The 22,921-nt window shown below is 33.4% G+C and overlaps 2 protein-coding genes across 13 annotated transcripts in view; both read right to left on the minus strand.

The window, feature by feature from the left end:
- Window positions 1–1,178: 1,178 nt before the first annotated feature.
- Window positions 1,179–21,601, minus strand: LOC115986367 (putative disease resistance protein RGA4). 12 transcript variants are annotated; one of them, XM_031109295.1, is made up of 11 exons: window positions 18,327–21,601; window positions 18,137–18,232; window positions 17,795–17,923; window positions 5,299–5,412; window positions 3,822–4,087; window positions 3,529–3,705; window positions 2,756–3,001; window positions 2,408–2,485; window positions 2,022–2,303; window positions 1,480–1,802; window positions 1,179–1,390 (listed from the first exon to the last, which is right to left on the minus strand). In XM_031109295.1, exons 1-2 carry the CDS (start codon window positions 21,547–21,549, stop codon window positions 18,144–18,146), a joined length of 3,312 nt encoding a protein of 1,103 aa, XP_030965155.1. In that variant the 5' UTR covers window positions 21,550–21,601; the 3' UTR covers window positions 1,179–1,390; window positions 1,480–1,802; window positions 2,022–2,303; window positions 2,408–2,485; window positions 2,756–3,001; window positions 3,529–3,705; window positions 3,822–4,087; window positions 5,299–5,412; window positions 17,795–17,923; window positions 18,137–18,143. The 12 variants fall into 12 exon arrangements, 10 of the variants coding, with proteins under 10 accessions (XP_030965155.1, XP_030965154.1, XP_030965151.1 ...); XM_031109294.1 differs by having other exon boundaries at window positions 3,794–4,087; XM_031109291.1 differs by having other exon boundaries at window positions 3,787–4,087.
- The window catches only part of LOC115986365 (putative disease resistance protein RGA1), a 54,095-nt gene continuing 46,975 nt past the window's right edge, over window positions 15,802–22,921 (minus strand). The window contains exon 7 of the mRNA XM_031109286.1: window positions 15,802–16,186. The gene's annotated coding sequence lies outside the window, so the exon portion shown is untranslated. The remainder of the gene's footprint in view (window positions 16,187–22,921) is intronic.

The raw sequence follows: 22,921 nt of genomic DNA on the forward strand, positions 1-22,921 counted from the left end.
AGACACAAATTCTTTATTGCTTTTGGAAACTATTGTACAAATAATAAAACGTAAAAGTTATCAATTGAACTAAGATCAAGAAACTCTAAATTAACTACATATCAAATAATTCAAAATAACATTAGAATTTTCTTTTTTAATTTTTTTTTTCTGTAATATCAAGAAACTCTAGATCAACTAAAGATCAAACCATGAGAATTTTCTTCTTTAATTATGATATATTTATTTTGGGGATTTAATTTACTATTTCCCTTTTTAGAGATTTAATGGTTTAGAGAAAAAGTTGATTTTGGCAACTAGAAGTTGGAACTGGAAATAAAGCTTCCTAAATGAAGTAAAAAATGGTACAGAGCACTAAATCACAACTCTTATTGATGACCAAAATTTAGTGTAGGCAATTTTGTTAGATGTGCTCTATGCTACTAGCTCTGAGGATTTCATATTCTCTTGAACATGACTAAAATGACAATCATGAGACAAGTTGCACATTACGTACAATCGCTTATCTAAAAAATAAAAAGTAATTTAATTAACAATCGCATTACCATTATTTGCCACTACTGTAGAGAAACACTATTTTGTAGCATAATCAAAGTCTCAAGCTTCCCTTTCTATATTATATAACACTATTTTTAACCACCTTGATTAAAATTGAGTGATTGATTGCATTTGTAGCATTATATAGCAATGTCTTGGACGTCTAAATTCCAATGGTTTGTAGGAGAATGCGAAGTAACATAAAAAATAAATGAAAAACGAAGGAAAATGAGAGCAACCAACAAGTTTTTACGTGGAAAACTCTCTGTGAAAAGGAACACAGAGAGAAAAACCACGGGCTCAAGCCAGTCTTCTTGTGCACTATTTTCTTAATGTATGTCTTAATACAAGTTTTCCTTCCTCTTATATAAAGGGAAGGCGAATAGTGTACACCACATCAGGTAAAATTCTATTGGCCAAGGCCGTTGTTACATGCGAACGAAACATTTTGCTCCCTCAATGTCCTCTCTCCTCTGCCTGCATGGTACTACAATGCTATGTAGACGAGGCACACCTATTGTTACCCCTGAAAGGCTGAGACATTGCTTCAGGTTTAGCTCTGCACTTGGTTGTGGGAGGGTGCCTCTGTAGAGTGTACTAGGAGTTTTTCTTTTGTTGAACACATGCAAGACTCTGAGATCTAATTTCTGGTTGTTCCTCATTAGCTTTTAGATTAATAACTAGGTATATAGTTTCTCTCTCTTACAGAATTGAAGCGCAGGAACATTGATAGTAGATGAATTTCCATTAAGCTAGTAACAGATTTGTCTGCATCTGATTGCACCACTAGGCGATAGCAATTAACTTCATATCCGCTTGACATGTGACCTAAATGTTTGTGAAATGCCTGGACCTGAAATTCAACCATGAGACAAGTTGCATGGTACATAGGATCAATCATTTAAAAAGTACTTGATAGAGTTGTTTCTAATTAATTTCTACCTTATTATTATTTGCAACTCTGCAGCAAAAAACACTGGCCCTTCTCAGTTTGTCAAGGTGGCAAATTCACAATCAAAATCTCAAGCTCTCCTTTCTCTCTGATAATTTTATTTTGATCAGCTTTAGATAATGGACAGGTCATGACAGTTGTAGCCTGGTTCACCATCACTTGGTTCAGTGCATCTTGATTTATTTGTTCAGATTCAGCTTTGAGAGTATTTGTAGCCTTGTTTAAAATAGTATCTTGGACATCTAGTGGCTACTCGTTTCTTCTGCCCGCTGGATAATTGGAATCCTTATAGTATTACCATGATAAGATAGTCCTGCATTTTATTTGACAGAAACTAAATGAAGCAGTATGGTCCAATGAGTCTGGAAGACTCACAAGAAAATGCTAAACTCCTAAAAAAAAAAAAAAATTATAATCCTACATTTATCAATTATAGAGATGTTTTACTCAATAGTTGCTCAATTGACTTTGTTACTTGTATCATTAAGAACTATAGAATGATGAATTTAGTAGAATATTTTTCTCTACAAACCTGTCGTAAGCCTCTAATGAAACTTTGCACATTTGAAACTTTGATGCAGCTATGGTTTCCACCTCATGGCACTTTCTTCCTCATCTACAGCATTGGCATGGATAAAGTCATTGAACAAAACTGATTCTTGACTGACAAGACCAATCAGTCTACTCAATCCACTTCAATTTAACCTTTCAGATTTTCAATTCCATCAAATGAGCTGATTTAGGATTAAAAATCTTTGCACATTGTAATCACTATGCATCCTCCATTTCCACCTTTTCTAACAACTGTGACGTTCTGAAAGGATAAGAGTCAAAACAATACAATTATGACTTGATCATTTTGTTGAAAAATTAACTCTAGTACTTAGTATGAATAGCAAAGCTGAGTTATTGGAAAACCTGAATATCTAGTCTAGATGGATACTTAAAGCCTACTTGATGGAGCTCAATATCTCTCTTTGTATATTCCTTGTCATCCTGGACACATCACTTAGGTTGATGTTTAACTTTGAATTTATCATTGTTAATAAAAAAGCAGCAATAACTTTGGCTTTTGCTAGAATCAATAGCCATAAAACTTGGTTGCCATAGCTTCCATGGATGGTGGCATGGTTAAAGCAAAGGAAACACACAAACTAAATATAATTCTAAAACTTATTGACCAATTTGATGGGAATGAATATCCTGCTTCTTGAAACTTTCACTAGTGTTGGAAGAAAGATTGAAAATTGTGAAAGGACTACTTACTTGCAAAACACCTGAGGATGTTGCTTTGCCACCTTGCTAAGTCAAGGCAGCTATTTGAGCTTCAAATGATCCCTGGCTTATGGATGTAAGACTAACATTTTTTGAATTGACTATCAGAAAGATTAATAGTACTTTGTGATGCTGCCGACAATGTGCAGCTTGTTTTGACTCCTTAACTTCTTGCAATTGTATAAGCTGGATGTATGCCTCACGATCAGGATCCTTGACGAGTTCTTAGTGTATATCCTGCTTCTCACAATAGGGTTGGAATTTGTGATATGATAATGAATCAGAAAAAATAAAATATTTTAAGACAAATTTAAGGGTGAAAATTAATGCTAAAAGTCTTAAAATTGTCTTATAAGCTTTTAGTCAATTGTGTTAGCTTCATAGAAAAGTTTGGAAGGAAAAAGGAATGCTTACAATATCCAGGATATAGACCAATAATTCACTAAAAAAAAAATGCAAAGAATTAATTATATGCAATTCTATAGGTTTCTTTTTGTTAAAATGTAAAATTCAGAATTCATATACCTAAATCATATGATATATAGTGCCACATTGGTGAACTAGACTATAGTTTACAGAATAAAATTACTGGATCAAACACATGAAAATGACTCTAGATGTGATTAAAGAGAATATGGTATGACCATACTGTTAAAATTCCTTTTTCAAACATCTATCCCCTATGAAAGACAGCAATCATATTGTCATTAACTCATTATTGATCCTGCTCAAACGATGAGCAACAAAAACAGTAGTTTGCAAACCTTCATGTACAATGCCTCTTGTGCTATTCTCTCAAAATCAGCATCAAATGCACTTTTAGCTTCATCTAGAAGTGAAAATCCATGGGTGTTTAGAAATTGCTCTTTCTATGGAAACAGTTTGCTTCTGTCCACCAGACAAATGAGTTTTGTGCTTCACCACCCATGGTGTCCACTCAGCTGCAAATTTCAAAATATGTTAACAACTTATATGATTACCAATATGAAAGGATCTTCTAAAGAACAGTCATGGACCATAACTTAGAACCTCCGGAAATATCAGTAAAACAACGCACTGGCAAGTTCAGCTGCAACTCTTATTTCTTCAGTAGCTGTGCCATCCTTTATGTATGCAATATTATCTTTGATGGTTGACACAATGAACCAAGATTCTCGGCTGACAAGACCAAATTTCCCCCACTCCATTTATTCCGAAACTCTTTAAGTTTAATATCATCTATAAGAAGTTTTCCCACCTGAAGATCACAGTATTTCTCTAGAGAACTAGTAACTGATGACTTTCTACTTCTGCTTTGTCCAACAAAAGCTCAAGTTTTGCCAGCTGGGATAGAAATAGAACCCATTAAATATATTTGTTCATTTAGTAAAGTTAAATATCTGAAATAAACGTTATTAAATTCTACATCTCCATTTATATCAACTTTATATTTCCTATAGCTTCATAAGTGTCAATGACTTCCTCCTAATGGTCTCATACATCTTAAAGGCTGTAGTTTCAACCAGCAGAAAATGCACTCTTGTAGGAAGAAGCCAGGCCTAGAGGATATTCATATATCAGTACATACATTTATGTGTTGTGCATGCACATGTCTTCATTTAGGAGCTTTAGCCACTAAAGTGTTATCAATTTTTTTATGTTGCTGCATATATAATTGTAGAACCAACTCTATTTGAAGAAACATCTACTAGTAAACTCTTAACCATTTTATTATTCAAAGATCCTATTCCTTCCACATGCATAAGTAACATCAACAATACTTGAAACAAAATGCAACAATGAAGTTGGTAAATTATAATCGATAAATTTATAGAGGATTGAGTTTAAAATGATATGAATGAACCTTTCCAGTTACAGCCTGGCTGTTATATCCAAGGATGATGCAGGATCCCTCCATGATTTCCGCAACCCTCTCATGAATTGGTGCTTATCTCTACATTTAGGTGACCAAAATGTTTGCTAAATGGCTGCATATAAAAGATAATCATGGGAGAAGTTGCACGTTATTAGAATCAGTCATCTAAGAGAAAAGAAAAGCTGATAAAGTTAGTTAATATCCACCTGACATTTATTTCCCACTATACTGTAGAATAACACTTACCCCTTCCAAAACTGTTGGGGTGGCAAGCTCACAGATCTAAGGGATGATATTGGTTGCTCTTGTCACAAACTGAAATGCAGCCCTCATCCTTATTATGGAGTACTGATAAATCCTTTTGAATTCGATTTCAGCAACAGGGATATAAGCTGTATCAGCTCAATGTGGACCATTTTCACCGAGCATCATTCAATAAGTACCATTTTGGATTAATACTCTAAGCTCCTCTCTTCAAATGAGAATGTAATTTTCTTGTGTCTGTATGGATAAGAGAAGTAATAAACAGACATTGGATCTCTACTTTCATCATAAACTACAGTAATCATTTTGAAGAATCTGCCATAGTGAAAATAGTGTTTTTTTTTTTTTTTTTTTTTTTTGGCTTCAAACGAACAATGAGATGTAAAAGTAAATAAAAGACCTAGTATTTGTTTACCTGTATAACATGTGAATTCAAGAAGGTGAATAAGCAACCACTTGGGAAATGGCAGGTTCCTTTGTCAGGTATTGCTACCAGGAACATCAACTTATGGTCTAAGTCCAACTCAATCTATCATATTATAACAAAAAAGTCAGATGAAAGATGGTAAATAGTGTGTTTTCAATGCAAACTTAGCTAGCCTAAAACATAGGAATGAAACATTAGTACTAAGAACGCATTCCCTTGTGATTTTTTTTGGGTAAAAATGTATAAATGTGTCTTTAGGTTATAAAAGTTTTAAGCAAGAGGGTTTTAAAGGAAGGGAGAGAATTATACTGCCCATAACCTCCAATGACCCCCTCCCCCAACCAAAAAAAAAGCTTCAAAATGAGTTATGTACTAAATATAATATTAGAAATTATGTCTTAATTTTTTTTTTAGTAAAGAGTTAAGTATTAGTACCAAATATAATATTATATATTATATCTTAATTTTACTTGAATCAATTGTCACTATTTTGAGTATTTATTTAGATAGCATTAATTTAATAATAAAAATTATTAAATGGAGTATGACTTTAGAGTTCAACAAAATTCCTTTTACAATATCACTCCCTAGGTAGATACTTTCATAAGTTCATGGAAAGAAATAAGAAGCCTTGAACTATCCATTTCCTCTATTTGTTTTTTATTTTTAATTTGCATATTAGTTAGTCAATATTGCCTGTTTGTTCTATTTTTTTAGCGTTATATAATAAATTAGATAGTGTCCAATTAAAGATGAGGTTTTGGTCACTAAAATAGAAAAATAAGAAGAAGAAAAAGGTTTATATAAGAGGTTGAAACTTGAAAGACACAATTTTTGCACATTATAAACATATGGACAAGTTTCTCAAAAAAAAAAAAAAAACATATGGACAATAACTGTATAGAATATGTTAGATTTTGTACAATTTTCTATGTGAATTCCAAAAAATAATTTACCAAAAATGAATTCCTTAAAATAGTGTATAAAAATAAAAATATATATAAAGTGTCTAGGTGACTTTGGTATTTTAAAGAAGACTCTAACTCGAAAAACAAAAATGGTTCTCATTTGTTCTCTTGAATTAGTGAAAAAGAAAAGACTAATTATAAAATCTTGTTGTTCCTTCATCCTTAATGTCAAAGTGTGCGTATAGATGTCATCAAACACGGTTGAAATTAATGTCACTGAACTTCTCTTCTTATGATTTTTGCCTATACCAAGGATTTAATTGTCATTGGTATTTCAGGTTACCACTTACTTCATGAATGATTTGGAACCCAACAACAATTTCCAAAAAGAAAAAGAAACTGTACTTGATTTTGATAAGTAGAAGTTAAAATCAAGCTGATTGAACTCAAAGATTCAATTGATGAATTTAAAATTAAACAAATTTTAATTTTCCTCATGATTTAATAAAACAATCACAATAAAAATAAATATGAATAATATAAACTAAAGAAGAAATAATTAACTTATGAATGCTCATGGTCTAGCTTACAATTTAACAAAATCAAAGAAAAAAAAAGAAAATCAGGATTGCAAGTTTACCTCCTGAAATATAAGAAAATTTTGGTATAGGAAACTTTTTGCAAATGACTTTAGTAAGAAAGGATCAGGTCGTAATATTATATTATACAGCAGAAAAACACACGGCCTTCTTGCATTGTCAAGGTGGCAAATTCACAATCAAATTCTCAAGATCTCCTTTCTCTTTGATAATTCTATTTTGATCACCATGCAGATAATGGACAGATCACGACAGTTGTAGCCTGGTTCACCATCATGCGATTCAGTGCATCTTCAATTATATGTTCAGATACAGCTTTGAGTGTATTTGGTATCTTGGACATCTAATGGCTACCTGTTTCTTCTTACTGTTGGATAATTGGAATCCTCATGGTATTACCGTGATATGATAATCCTGCATTTTATTCGGCAGAAACTAAATGAAGCTGTATGGTCCAATAAGTCTGTAAGCAAATGCTAAACTCCAAAACAAAAATTTATAACCCTACATTTATCAATTGTAGAGAGGAAAAAGATTGAAGTAATAATGCTTCCATTTTTCTTTATCCATTGAAAGCTATTAAATGTTGTTTTACTTTGAAGTAGCTCAATTGACTTGGTAACTTGGATCATTAAGAACTATTGAATGATGAGTTTAGGAGAATATTTTGCTGTACTAACCTGTTGTAAGCCACTCACAAACCTTTGTGCATTTGTAACTTTGATGTAGCTTTGCTTTCCACCTCGTTCTCATTTTCTTCTTTCTCTTATGCAGTGTTGGCATGGATGAGTCATTGAACAAAATTGATTTTTGACTGACAAGACTAATCTATCAGCTCATCCACTTCAATTTAACCCTTCAATTTTCAATTCCATCAGGTGACCTGATTTAGGATCAAACAATCTTTGCAATATTGCAGTCACTATGCATTGCCCATTTCCAATTTTTCCAACAATTATGACTTTTTGAAAGAAAAGAGTGACAACATTACAATAATGTCTTGATTAATCTGTATTTTTTTTCCCAATTACCACTTGATCAATTAAAAAAAAAAAAACTATTACTGCTTTGTTGCTAATGCTGTATAGAAGTAAATGGGTGGTAAAACACAATTTGAAAATAAAATTTAACCTTTGCCAAAATGAATGGCAAAGCTAAGGCCTTAGAAAACCTGAATATCTAGCCTAGATGGATATCTAAAGCATACATGATTTTTCCCTTGTATGATTCATTAACTTTGAATCTATCATTGCTAATAAGGAAGCATCAACAGCTTTGTCTTTTGCTACTTAGGTCTATGTTTTCAGACAAGGTCAAACAGTAATACTGAAAGTATTAATATTGTTTTTTGAACTTCTAGTCAATTGAGTTACTTCATATAAAAGTTTGGGAGAAAAAAAGAAATGCTTTCACTATCTAGGACATAGGCCAATAATTCATAAAGATAATGTAAAAAAAGTAATTATATGCATTATTATAGTTTCTTTTTGTTGAAATGTAAAATTTAGAATTCATATACCTAGGTCAAAAGATAAACTATGCCGCTGCGGTGAACAAAGACTATAGTTTATAGAAAATAAAATTACTGCTTGAGACACACGTGAAAATGGCTCAAGATGTGATTAAAGAGAGTATGTTATGACTATAGTTTTAACATTACTTTTTCAAACATCTAGGGGGTGTTTGGTTTGTGTTTTTAAACAACTATTTTCAGTTTTTAAACAATATTTCACGCATTTCAACGCACTTTTTCACCCACACGTATTTCCACAAATATTTTCAAACAACAATTTTTAGTTTTTAAACACATGTACCAAACGGGCCCCTATTGTCTATGAAAGACATCAATTATTTTGGCCTTCTTGATCATGCTCAAATGATAAGCAATTAGAACAATAGTTTGCGTACATTCATGTCCAATGCCTCTTGTGCTATATTCTCAAAACCAGCATCAAATACACTTTCAGCTACGTTTAAAAGTTAAAATCCATTGGTGTTTAGAAATTGCTCTTGCCATGGAAGCAGTTTGCTTCTGTCCACAAGACAAATAAGTCTTGTGCTTCACCACCCATGGATTCCACTTAGCTGCAAATTTCAAATTTCCAAAATATATATATTAACAACTTAGATGATTATCAAGATGAAAGGATCATCTATAGTACAGTCATGGACGAGAAGTTAGAACCTCAAGCAATGTATCAGTAAATAACCAGCATAGGCAAGTTCTTGTGCATCTCTTATTTCTTCAATTCTTGCACCACCTTTCCATATGCAATATTATATTTGATGGTGGATGAAAAGAACAAGGGTTCTTGGCTGACAACACCAAATTTTCCCTACTCCATTTAATCTGAAATTTTTGAGATTAATATTATTCATAAGAACTTTGCCCACCTGAAGATCATTGTATCACTTTGAAGAACCGATAACTGTTGACTTCCGGCGCTTTTGCTTTGTCCAACCAAAACCCAAGTTTTGCCATCTGGAATATAGAAATAGAATCAATTAAATATATTTGCACATATCCAAGCACGTTGTAGAATCCTCCTTGATTTCCACACCTCTCTCATAGATTGCTGCTTTTTTTTCTACATTTCACAAGTGACCATGTGCTGCATTTAGGTTGTGCCTATGTACTACGTATCTGCCTGAACCAAAATGTTTGCTGAATGCCTGCATATAAAAGGTAATCATGTGAGAAGTTGGTCATCTAAAGAGAAACAAGAAGTTGATAAAGTTAGATAGTTAGTATCCACCTAACATTTATTTGCCACTCTACTACAAGAAAAAAAAAATGAGCTTCTATTGTTGGGGTGGCAAGCTCACAGCTCTAGGGGATGATATTGATTGCTCATTATCCAACATTAGAAAGTTTAGAACTCAAAATAACTTGTAAATTAACAAACTGAATTTTGGCTCTCAACCTTTTTATGGAGTACTAATGGAGCCTTTTAAATTCAATTCAGCCTCATGAATATGCTGTCTCAGGTCATACCGGAGCATTTTCACCTGGCATCATTCAATAAGTACCATATATTATGGATTTCAGAATCTAAGCTCCTCTTTTCGAATATGAATTCAGTAGGATGCTTATCAATTTTGGCTTAAAAGAAAAAATAGAAGTTAGGATTTTATAATCATTGTCTTCCCAAAGTTTCTCACTGACCAGGGGCATAAAATGAATACCATCCCTGAAATATATCATTTCTAGAAAAAAAATCTAAGCTGTGTTTTGATGCAAACTATTCTATCAAATAAAAGTTACCGATAGTAAATTTCATGTACTTAAATATGCATAATCATTAATTAAATCATTAAGTTATATAAATCTTTGGGCTCACCTCTCACAAAAGAAGTGATTAGAACCACTACCAAAGGTCTCTCTCTCCATCTGATTACCATGACAACTCGGTGGAAGTCCATGCCAAGTGTGACAGTGACAGCGGAGGAGTCTCAAGACTGCTCGATTTGTTTGGAACAGTTTGAGGTCGGTAGTGAGGCCAGAGAGATGCCATGTAAGCATAGGTTTCATTCTGCGTGTACCGAAAATTGGCTCCGTGTTCGCCGATGGTGTCCTCTTTGCCGATTTGCTATGCCTCTAGAGGAAGAAGAAGAAGATGGTAGACACGTTGTGCACCATCAACAAGAAGGAAGAGGTATCCATCAACATCATCAACCTATATCCAAAAATATGAATTTCCTAAGATTATTGGACTGCCAAGTGATTCTAAATTGGAAGCTACATCCATTCTGTCAAAGAATATAATTATGCAATGTGAGAAGCAGGGTCACAGTAGGAGTAATATGGATAGAGTTTGAACCTTCAGCATGAATGCATGAAGTCGCTGCTCTAAAGAAGCAAACAAACTGGCACTTGGCAGAGTAACAGTTTTTATATCCCCCAAAGAAGATGGGTCAGAACAGTAAACAAACTACCTCTTCAGTTTTTATATCCATGTTTCTTTCCCTCTTGTTACTTATTAGAGCCACTGTTAACATTGCCTAGTCTCTAATGGACTAATTTTAAATTGTACGGATATTATTCTCTACTCTTCTCACAATTTGATAAAACAATAACACATATAGTAATAATAGAATTTAATAAAATACATAAAACAAATTTAACAAAATCTAAATGGTTTAAATTAAAGAAGAAATAAGCAACTTATTATGAATGCTCATGGTCTAGCTTACAATTGAACATGCTTTATAATGGAAAATCAACAAGAGAAAAAGAAAAATCAGGATTGTAGGAATTAATATTATATTGTAGTCTTGATAATATTTTTTGCTAGTTTTTGGATTAAAAACTTCTCTAGTCTAGTGCCATGCTGGTGGAATAACAGGTTGCAGCTACAGCAACTATCCAATCACCTCTAATCATCAAGTTGTTCAAGCTATTAATATGCGAGAAAATTTCAGTTTGCCTATATTGTGCACTAAAATCTAACGTGAATTTATAAATTACTCATAAAAGACCACTTGTTAGAAACCTTAGCTTCTACAATATATTTATTTTTTCAAGATAACAAACTATAGATTTCAATAGATTTTTCTATTGACAGTTAGGAAAGATACACTATTGTAAGGGGACTCCAGAATTGCACATTCAAAATTTGCTTATGATGCCCAAAATACTGCAATCTGTTGTGTATTTTATTTGCAACCTTAAGAACAAAAAGCAAAAAGAGTAGAGGAATCACTCTTTTTGAGATATTTATCAAACATACTTTTCGTCATTGCTTTAATTTATAAAATTTTTAAAAATTATGATTTTTGAGAGGCCCCTCTGACATTAATAAATTCAATTAGTAATTGATGGTTGATACTATACTATGCTAAACACCAAATCTATTTTTGTCATTTAAGTTATTAGAATAACACCAATAAATCAAGTTGAGATAAAAATACTAAAATTGGATTCATTATTATATTTTATTCTATTTTTTAAGAGCAAGAACTAGATCCATTATTGGTCATACTTCGAAAATGAAATAACTATTCATTCCAGAAATACTTAATAATTTTCCTTGAAAATGACAAAATGCTTAAATTTTTTATTTAGAGGGAAAAAGACAAAAATTTCATCTCCAACTCTATTGGAAACACTAGGAGATGCTAGGACTAGGAGTATAAACTAATCTACATTATATTCCACTAATTACAACTTACAATGAAAGAATATATATATATATATATATATATATGTGTGTGTGTGTGTGTGTGTGTATGTGTGTGTGTGTAGCAAACTATGGTTGGTAGTGTATAAAGTGGAACATAAAAAATGAGACACAAATTCTTTATTGCTTTTGGAAACTATTGTACAAATAATAAAACGTAAAAGTTATCAATTGAACTAAGATCAAGAAACTCTAAATTAACTACATATCAAATAATTCAAAATAACATTAGAATTTTCTTTTTTAATTTTTTTTTTCTGTAATATCAAGAAACTCTAGATCAACTAAAGATCAAACCATGAGAATTTTCTTCTTTAATTATGATATATTTATTTTGGGGATTTAATTTATTATTTCCCTTTTTAGAGATTTTAATGGTTTAGAGAAAAAGTTGATTTTGGCAACTAGAAGTTGGAACTGGAAATAAAGCTTCCTAAATGAAGTAAAAAATGGTACAGAGCACTAAATCACAACTCTTATTGATGACCAAAATTTAGTGTAGGCAATTTTGTTAGATGTGCTCTATATGCTACTAGCTCTGAGGATTTCATATTCTCTTGAACATGACTAAAATGACAATCATGAGACAAGTTGCACATTACGTACAATCGCTTATCTAAAAAATAAAAAGTAATTTAATTACAATTGCATTACCATTATTTGCCACTACTGTAGAGAAACACTATTTTGTAGCATAATCAAAGTCTCAAGCTTCCCTTTCTATATTATATAACACTATTTTTAACCACCGTGATTAAAATTGAGTGATTGATTGCATTTGTAGCATTATATAGCAATGTCTTGGACGTCTAAATTCCAATGGTTTGTAGGAGAATGCGAAGTAACATAAAAAATAAATGAAAAACGAAGGAAAATGAGAGCAACCAACAAGTTTTTACGTGGAAAACTCTCTGTGAAAAGGAACACAGAGAGAAAAACCACGGGCTCAAGCCAGTCTTCTTGTGCACTATTTTCTTAATGTATGTCTTAATACAAGTTTTCCTTCCTCTTATATAAAGGGAAGGCGAATAGTGTACACCACATCAGGTAAAATTCTATTGGCCAAGGCCGTTGTTACATGCGAACGAAACATTTTGCTCCCTCAATGTCCTCTCTCCTCTGCCTGCATGGTACTACAATGCTATGTAGACGAGGCACACCTATTGTTACCCCTGAAAGGCTGAGACATTGCTTCAGGTTTAGCTCTGCACTTGGTTGTGGGAGGGTGCCTCTGTAGAGTGTACTAGGAGTTTTTCTTTTGTTGAACACATGCAAGACTCTGAGATCTAATTTCTGGTTGTTCCTCATTAGCTTTTAGATTAATAACTAGGTATATAGTTTCTCTCTCTTACAGAATTGAAGCGCAGGAACATTGATAGTAGATGAATTTCCATTAAGCTAGTAACAGATTTGTCTGCATCTGATTGCACCACTAGGCGATAGCAATTAACTTCATATCCGCTTGACATGTGACCTAAATGTTTGTGAAATGCCTGGACCTGAAATTCAACCATGAGACAAGTTGCATGGTACATAGGATCAATCATTTAAAAAGTACTTGATAGAGTTGTTTCTAATTAATTTCTACCTTATTATTATTTGCAACTCTGCAGCAAAAAACACTGGCCCTTCTCAGTTTGTCAAGGTGGCAAATTCACAATCAAAATCTCAAGCTCTCCTTTCTCTCTGATAATTTTATTTTGATCACCTTTAGATAATGGACAGGTCATGACAGTTGTAGCCTGGTTCACCATCACTTGGTTCAGTGCATCTTGATTTATTTGTTCAGATTCAGCTTTGAGAGTATTTGTAGCCTTGTTTAAAGTAGTATCTTGGACATCTAGTGGCTACTAGTTTCTTCTGCCCGCTGGATAATTGGAATCCTTATAGTATTACCATGATATGATAGTCCTGCATTTTATTTGACAGAAACTAAATGAAGCAGTATGGTCCAATGAGTCTGGAAGACTCACAAGAAAATGCTAAACTCCTAAAAAAAAAAAATTATAATCCTACATTTATCAATTATAGAGATGTTTTACTCAATAGTTGCTCAATTGACTTTGTTACTTGTATCATTAAGAACTATAGAATGATGAATTTAGTAGAATATTTTTCTCTACAAACCTGTCGCAAGCCTCTAATGAAACTTTGCACATTTGAAACTTTGATGCAGCTATGGTTTCCACCTCATTGCACTTTCTTCCTCATCTACAGCATTGGCATGGATAAAGTCATTGAACAAAACTGATTCTTGACTGACAAGACCAATCAGTCTACTCAATCCACTTCAATTTAACCTTTCAGATTTTCAATTCCATCAAATGAGCTGATTTAGGATTAAAAATCTTTGCACATTGTAGTCACTATGCATCCTCCATTTCCACCTTTTCTAACAACTGTGACGTTCTGAAAGGATAAGAGTCAAAACAATACAATTATGACTTGATCATTTTGTTGAAAAATTAACTCTAGTACTTAGTATGAATAGCAAAGCTGAGTTATTGGAAAACCTGAATATCTAGTCTAGATGGATACTTAAAGCCTACTTGATGGAGCTCAATATCTCTCTTTGTATATTCCTTGTCATCCTGGACACATCACTTAGGTTGATGTTTAACTTTGAATTTATCATTGTTAATAAAAAAGCAGCAATAACTTTGGCTTTTGCTAGAATCAATAGCCGTAAAACTTGGTTGCCATAGCTTCCATGGATGGTGGCATGGTTAAAGCAAAGAAAACACACAAACTAAATATAATTCTAAAACTTATTGACCAATTTGATGGGAATGAATATCCTGCTTCTTGAAACTTTCACTAGTGTTGGAAGAAAGATTGAAAATTTTGAAAGGACTACTTGCTTGCTAAACACCTGAGGATGTTGCTTTGCCACCTTGCTAAGTCAAGGCAGCTATTTGAGCTTCAAATGATCCCTGGCTAATGGATGTAAGACTAACATTTTTTGAATTGACTATCAGAAAGATTAATAGCACTTTGTGATGCTGCCGACAATGTGCAGCTTGTTTTGACTCCTTAACTTCTTGCAATTGTATAAGCTGGATGTATGCCTCATGATCAGGATACTTGACGAGTTCTTAGTGTATATCCTGCTTCTCACAATAGGGTTGGAATTTGCGATATGATAATGAATCAGAAAAAATAAAATATTTTAAGACAAATTTAAGGGTGAAAATTAATGCTAAAAGTCTTAAAATTGTCTTATAAGCTTTTAGTCAATTGTGTTAGCTTCATAGAAAAGTTTGGAAGGAAAAAGGAATGCTTACAATATCCAGGATATAGACCAATAATTCATTAAAAAAATGCAAAGAATTAATTATATGCAATTCTATAGGTTTCTTTTTGTTAAAATGTAAAATTCAGAATTCATATGCCTAAATCATATGATATATAGTGCCACATTGGTGAACTAGACTATAGTTTACAGAATAAAATTACTGGATCAAACACATGAAAATGACTCTAGATGTGATTAAAGAGAATATGGTATGACCATACTGTTAAAATTCCTTTTTCAAACATCTATCCCCTATGAAAGACAGCAATCATATTGTCATTAACTCATTATTGATCATGCTCAAACGATGAGCAACAAAAACAGTAGTTTGCAAACCTTCATGTACAATGCCTCTTGTGCTATTCTCTCAAAATCAGCATCAAATGCACTTTTAGCTTCATCTAGAAGTGAAAATCCATGGGTGTTTAGAAATTGCTCTTTCTATGGAAACAGTTTGCTTCTGTCCACCAGACAAATGAGTTTTGTGCTTCACCACCCATGGTGTCCACTCAGCTGCAAATTTCAAAATATGTTAACAACTTATATGATTACCAATATGAAAGGATCTTCTAAAGAACAGTCATGGACCATAACTTAGAACCTCCGGAAATATCAGTAAAACAACGCACTGGCAAGTTCAGCTGCAACTCTTATTTCTTCAGTAGCTGTGCCATCCTTTATGTATGCAATATATCTTTGATGGTTGACACAATGAACCAAGATTCTCGGCTGACAAGACCAAATTTCCCCCACTCCATTTATTCCGAAACTCTTTAAGTTTAATATCATCTATAAGAAGTTTTCCCACCTGAAGATCACAGTATTTCTCTAGAGAACTAGTAACTGATGACTTTCTACTTCTGCTTTGTCCAACAAAAGCTCAAGTTTTGCCAGCTGGGATAGAAATAGAACCCATTAAATATATTTGTTCATTTAGTAAAGTTAAATATCTGAAATAAACGTTATTAAATTCTACATCTCCATTTATATCAACTTTATATTTCCTATAGCTTCATAAGTATCAATGACTTCCTCCTAATGGTCTCATACATCTTAAAGGCTGTAGTTTCAACCAGCAGAAAATGCACTCTTGTAGGAAGAAGCCTGGCCAAGGGGATATTCATATATCAGTACATACATTTATGTGTTGTGCATGCACATGTCTTCATTTAGGAGCTTTAGCCACTAAAGTGTTATCAATTTTTTTATGTTGCTGCATATATAATTGTAGAACCAACTCTATTTGAAGAAACATCTACTAGTAAACTCTTAACCATTTTATTATTCAAAGATCCTATTCCTTCCACATGCATAAGTAAAATCAACAATACTTGAAACAAAACGCAACAATGAAGTTGGTCAATTATAATTGATGAATTTATAGAGGATTGAGTTTAAAATGATATGAATGAACCTATAGAAGCATTTGGACTGTAAGATCCTTAAGGTCTTAATTCCTCTCTAGGGTCTGAGCAGTCACTTGGATTCATTCTTGGATGTATGAACCTTTCCAATTACAGCCTAGCTGTTATATCCAAGGATGATGCAGGATCCCTCCATGATTTCCGCAACCCTCTCATGAATTGGTGCTTATCTCTACATTTAGGTGACCAAAATGTTTGCTAAATGGCTGCATATAAAAGATAATCATGGGAGAAGTTGCACGTTATTAGAATCAGTCATCTAAGAGAAAAGAAAAGCTGATAAAGTTAGTTAATATCCACCTGACATTTATTTCCCACTATACTGTAGAATAACACTAACCCCTTCCAAAACTGTGGGGGTGGCAAGCTCACAGATCTAAGGGATGATATTGGTTGCTCTTGTCACAAACTGAAATGCAGCCCTCATCCTTATTATGGAGTACTGATAAATCCTTTTGAATTCGATTTCAGCAACAGGGATATAAGCTGTATCAGCTCAATGTGGACCATTTTCACTGAGCATCATTCAATAAGTACCATTTTGGATTACATACTCTAAGCTCCTCTCTTCAAATGAGAATGTAATTTTCTTGTGTCTGTATGGATAAGAGAAGTAATAAACAGACATTGGATCTCTACTTTCATCATAAACTACAGTAATCATTTTGAAGAATCTGCCATAGTGAAAATAGTTTTTTTTTTTTTTTGGCTTCAAACGAACAACGAGATGTAAAAGTAAATAAAAGACCTAGTATTTGTTTACCTGTATAACATGTGAATTCAAGAAGGTGAATAAGCAACCACTTGGGAAATGGCAGGTTCCTTTGTCAGGTATTGCTACCAGGAACATCAAGTTATGGTCTAAGTCCAACTCAATCTATCATATTATAACAAAAAAGTCAGATGAAAGATGGTAAATAGTGTGTTTTCAATCCAAACTTAGCTAGCCTAAAACATAGGTATGAAACATTAGTACTAAGAACGCATCCCTTGTGATTTTCATATATTTTTTTTGGTAGAAATTAAAAAAAAAAATGGTGAGGTTTATATATAAGAAAGAATTGAACCGATAAAATACCTGCACAAGTTAATCTTGCAATGTGATTGCCACTTATAATTCTCCACAAAAATATCATCCCAATATTGCCAAGGGCTGATTTTCTCCACAAAAATATTATCCCAATATTGCCAAGTGCTGATTTTCACTCTGTTTACAACATGAAAAGTAAAACACTGAAATACATCACCACATCAACTTGCTTTGAGATAAAAGCACATAATTTATTTGAATGAAGAAACAGAGGAAGGAATTCCCATATTCTTTCTCCTAAGTGGTGTTTGGGACATGAATAAATCATGTAAGGAATGAAAATTCTATTAGTTGACAAAAAGATACAAGAAACCACTCCTAGATAATTACCAATGAGTTATTGACTTGTTGAACAACTGCAACTCCCCAAAATTTTAGTTAAGCGCCGAGTCTTAAGCTCAGGTTCCTTCTTCTTATCAGTTTGTTCTGCATAATGAAATTTAATAATTAGGAAAAATTTAGCTACAAAAGTAAAGAGGGTGAAAGAAGAAATTTTGTTCTTTATAATGAGATTTAATACCTGAATCATCTTCAGACAACAGTTCCAAGTTTGGGATGTGGGCAATCTTAGGCCAATCTTCACCCTTTTCCCTCTTGCATCTTTCCAATAATTTGGGACAATTCCAAATGAATAGTGTACTTAAAGATTTAGGCATTCCTTCCGGCAATGACGTCAAATTGGGGCAATTCTGAATGCGAAGTGATTGAAGAGATGTGAAGTTACATATCCATTCCGGTATGGTAGTCAAATTCGGACAACTGTTAATCTGAAGCCTCTTCAGCCCTTGCCATTCCATCCCATTCCCATTATTAAATAAATCAATCTCATCAGAATATCGAAATTCTAGTTCCTCAATTGCAGTGAGATGTCTTATACTTCGAAGGAAACGATCACGATCACGATCTGCCTTTTTTAGCCCAATAGTCAAAGATTTTAATTTGGAGAGAGGGACGAATGAGGAGGTTGTTGAAGAAGTAGAAGAGGCTGAGTCTGCTACTGTTATTGTTGGGTTCTCTTGAGATGCCATATGTATCATTCCCTTCGATATTGTCTGCTCTAATGGGCTCAAATTAGAATTCACCAGCCCCAGCCGTTCAAGGCACGGAAATACAGGCATGGAAGAGAGTTTAGGGCACTCCCTAATATTTAAAATGGAAAGACGAGAGAATGAAGGCAGAGAGTGATTATTGTCATCATCGTTATCCTCCTCAATGGAGTCCATTTTCCATTCCTTTAGATTAGGGCAATCCGAAAGATTGAGCACCACTAGGGATGGAAGGTTAACACTGTTTGATATGTATTCAAGAGAAGGAAGGTCGCTTAGGATGAGTGTTTTAAGAGAAGGAAATTGATGCAATGGTGGCATGTGTTGCCAATTCTTCAATGCCCTTAACCTAAGATCTACAAGATTTGTTAGTGACAAGAGCCAACTTGGATATACCATTCCTCTGTACCCATCTAACTCCAATTCTTTAAGATTTGTGTGTGGTTGCAAATGTTTGAGTGACATCTCATCGTACTCAACATCCACGTCATCTGCGCCTCCTTCTATCCACTCCAACTCCAAGCCATGGAGGTTTTGTTTCCCTTTCAAATTTGCAGCGCCACAGTCTAATGCGGTATCTTTCTCGTGTCTCAGATTTTTAATACTTAGATTTTCTCTCAAACCATTTAGTCCTTGAAGTTCCATCAATTCACCATGCCTAGAGTCCGTACTCAACACATACTGAGATAGTGATTGAAGATTAGTCAATTGACCCAGTCCACATGGCATATGAGTCAATTTTCTACAATTAGAGATGTCAAGATGCCTAAGGTTGACTAATTTGGTAATATTTCTTGGCAATTCCATGAGTCCATAACAAAAAGAGAGATCTAGTGTCTCCAAATTTTGCAAACTTGTAATGGAATTAGGAAGCATCTGGATGGCAAAGTTCTGTGAAAGATCAAGATACCTTAAATGCTTTAACTTTCCAATAGAATGTGGCAAACTCCTAATGCCAATGCAACTCAAATCTAACATGCGCAAGAATGTAAGACTTGATAAAAATGCATCACAAGTTTCCTGGTTCCACACCATTTGTCTTGGAGTTGGTAAAATAAATGTTCTTATCCTTTTTGCTTTAAACAACAAGGTTGGAATTTGTGATGATAAGCCTAAATCAAAACCAACGGACACATGATGAGTTTTTTCAACAATGTTTTCCCTGTTTATTCCTAAAGTGGTGCTCTCTTGTCCCGCAACTAATTTCGCCAGATCATGCATCAAATCGTGTATTTTGAATACACGTATATTGCCATACATATCTTCTATAGGTTCTTGAAATAATGATCTCCAAAGTAATTCCATAAAATACTCATGACCTACATCTTCTAGGCATTGGTTTTGACTTGACAACTTAATGAATCCTTGTGCCATCCATAGCTTGATCAATTTATTTCTTTCAATATGGTAATCCTTTGGAAATAAACTACAATAAGCAAAGCATTGTTTCAAATTTGATGGGAGATGATCATAACTCAACTTAAGCGTAGGTATGATGTCAGTTTCTTTTTGATCTATTTTTGAAAATTCATTATTTTTGAAGGACAACCATTCTTCTTCTGAGTTTTTAAAGTACAATATGCTTCCTATAGTCTTTATGGCAAGTGGAATTCCTCTACACTTTCTAACGATTTCCATTCCAATTTCCTTAATTCTTAAATTTTTTGGTTCTTGTCCATTTTCAAATGCCGTTTGCTTAAATAATGACCAAGACTCCTCTTCATTTAAATACCTTAAAAACCATGAATCAATAGCTTTTGAAGTCTTTGCAACCTTCTCCTCACGTGTAGTCAACAATATTCTACTGCCTCTTGCACCACCTAGTAGAAGTCTTTTTAACTTATCCCATTTTTCTGAATCATCATTCCACACATCATCTAATACAAGAAAGTATCTATATCCACCAATTTCTTTTTGAAGATCATTTATCAATTTGTTCTTTTCAAAGTTCTCTAGTTTCTTACCTTTTGCAAATTCTAGGATTTTCTTAACAATTATTTCTACATCAAAATCATCAGAGATGCACACCCACAATTTCTTCTCAAAATGACTTTTAATTTCTTCATCATTGAAGACTAATTGAGCTAACGTGGTCTTACCTAGTCCTCCGAGTCCAACTATTGAATGAACTGTAACATTCTGTTTAATATTGGAATCTAATAAACGTTCTATGATGACTTTCTTATCAACCTCTCTTCCAATAACATCTTCAGCACGTACAAAATGATGACTCTCTCTCACCCTATTACTGCCTTGTGTCTCCCTAGGACGTGCCTCTAAGTGGAACTTCCTATCCGCTTCAATAGCATCTAGTCTCTCCCTAATTGACTTAATCTTATGACCCATTTTAAGACCATATGCAAGTTGGTTCGATTTGGAAAAGAAGATGCGTACCTCTTTCGCTTTCTTATTCTCAGTCATCACTTCCCGTCGTAAAACTTCGGTGGAAAAGTCATCCAGCAAGTCGTCTGCTTTAAAAAGTACATCTTTCAGCTTTGCCACCCAATCCTTGATGGCATGGCTCTGCGCCTGCTTTTCCTCTGCATCCAGAAGCACAGCGTTTATTGTTGAAACCGTGTTTTTGAGGTTTTCAAGCTCCTCTTTGACACCCCAGAGCAGTCCAATCTCTTTGAGAGCTAGTTGGCCCAGTTGGCCAATGATTCCTTCAGCTACGTTGAAGAGAACTCCTTCTGCCATTTCTCACTTGAAACAGTTAAATGCAAGTAAGATGAGAACAATCGTTTAAAAGTAGGATGGCTTAGAATGATTTGCTTGCAGGTTCTGTTCTAAACTTCTGATTTTTATAATAAACTAGCGGTATTTATAAGCATATGCGTACGTAAGACGCCCATTTGGCCATGACTGTTTTTCCATTACCACAAGCATCACATGGGTGGTTGGTGGCTGAACTTTTTTTTTTGTTTTTTTGTGGGTTAATAAATTCGATTTTTTTTACCTTTTTGTTGGGTAATTGTTTATTGCGGGAAATAGAATCCCCACTCTAATGGTTACTAGGTGAACCGGATACCACTTAGGCAACAAGACCCGGTAGTAGTTAATAAATTCGATTGTTATAATAGAAAAAAGTTATTTGAATTTGGATATCTCAGTTGAAAATACAATGATAATTGAATTACAAAACTCTAATTAGCTTTTTAATTTCACTAACTTCCAACTAAGTGGGGCTTTAAAAATGGATGAAGATTAAATGTAGGAATTAAGATACAGTTGGGATGTGGTGGTGATTGTTGCTGGTTTGTCAAAACTAGTCTCCTAAATGACAAAACAAACAAACATAATAACCATATTCAATACCAAATACAAAATAACTTGCTGCATTAAGTAACGCTCAAACTTAACTATGGAACTTTGAAAACACATGATATCTTTTATAGTGTACTTAGACCTAATGGTTTTTATTTAATTTTGGTTAATTAAAAATGATGTAGCTTTTCAATTTTCTTTCGTAAGAACAGGATATAAAAATAAATAAAAATGAAAACAAAATCATAACTGTGCTATGGACTTTGATTAGGCACTTCAAAAATCAAATGCAATCGAAAACATGAGACCTCAGGCCTAATATAAGAACCATAGCTGGTGCTCTGACCTAATAACACACCATTTAGGTTTCTTGCGAACAATTTTGAAGTATTATTATATTTATTTTAAATTTATATTATTTACAATTTTTCAACTTATTCCATTACCTTTCTCTCAATTTATTAAATATTACTAAATTTTTTTTTCTTTGATAAATTTACTTGCAATTTAAGAATAATGCCTTTGCATGAAAATTTACTAAAATAATTAAAAGTGATTTTTTTTTATTTAATCAAAATGATTTAGACTTGATGGACTACTATACAATTTTTTTTTCCAGGCTCATTTATGTTGTACTATTTTATATTAACCTTATTGTAAGGACTGAATTTGGATTTGACCCAATATAGGATTGGGTTTTAGTCCAACGAGTCCAAACAATGAATTTGTAGAGCGTGTGTGAAAGAACTAATTCTATTCAGTAATAAAGACAATAACAGTCGTTTATTTAAGAGAATCAAACACA

The sequence above is a fragment of the Quercus lobata genome, chromosome 4 (assembly GCF_001633185.2).
Source record: "Quercus lobata isolate SW786 chromosome 4, ValleyOak3.0 Primary Assembly, whole genome shotgun sequence".
Classification (NCBI taxonomy): Eukaryota; Viridiplantae; Streptophyta; class Magnoliopsida; order Fagales; family Fagaceae; genus Quercus; species Quercus lobata.

Excerpts from the sequence above, each read along its gene's own strand:
- LOC115986367 (XM_031109295.1), bottom strand. The coding sequence starts at position 21,549 with ATGGCAGAAGGAGTTCTCTTCAACGTAGCTGAAGGAATCATTGGCCAA. Across the intron at positions 18,233-18,326 it reads GTTGTCTGAAGATGATTCAG|AACAAACTGATAAGAAGAAG; the intron begins GTATTAAATCTC and ends TTCATTATGCAG.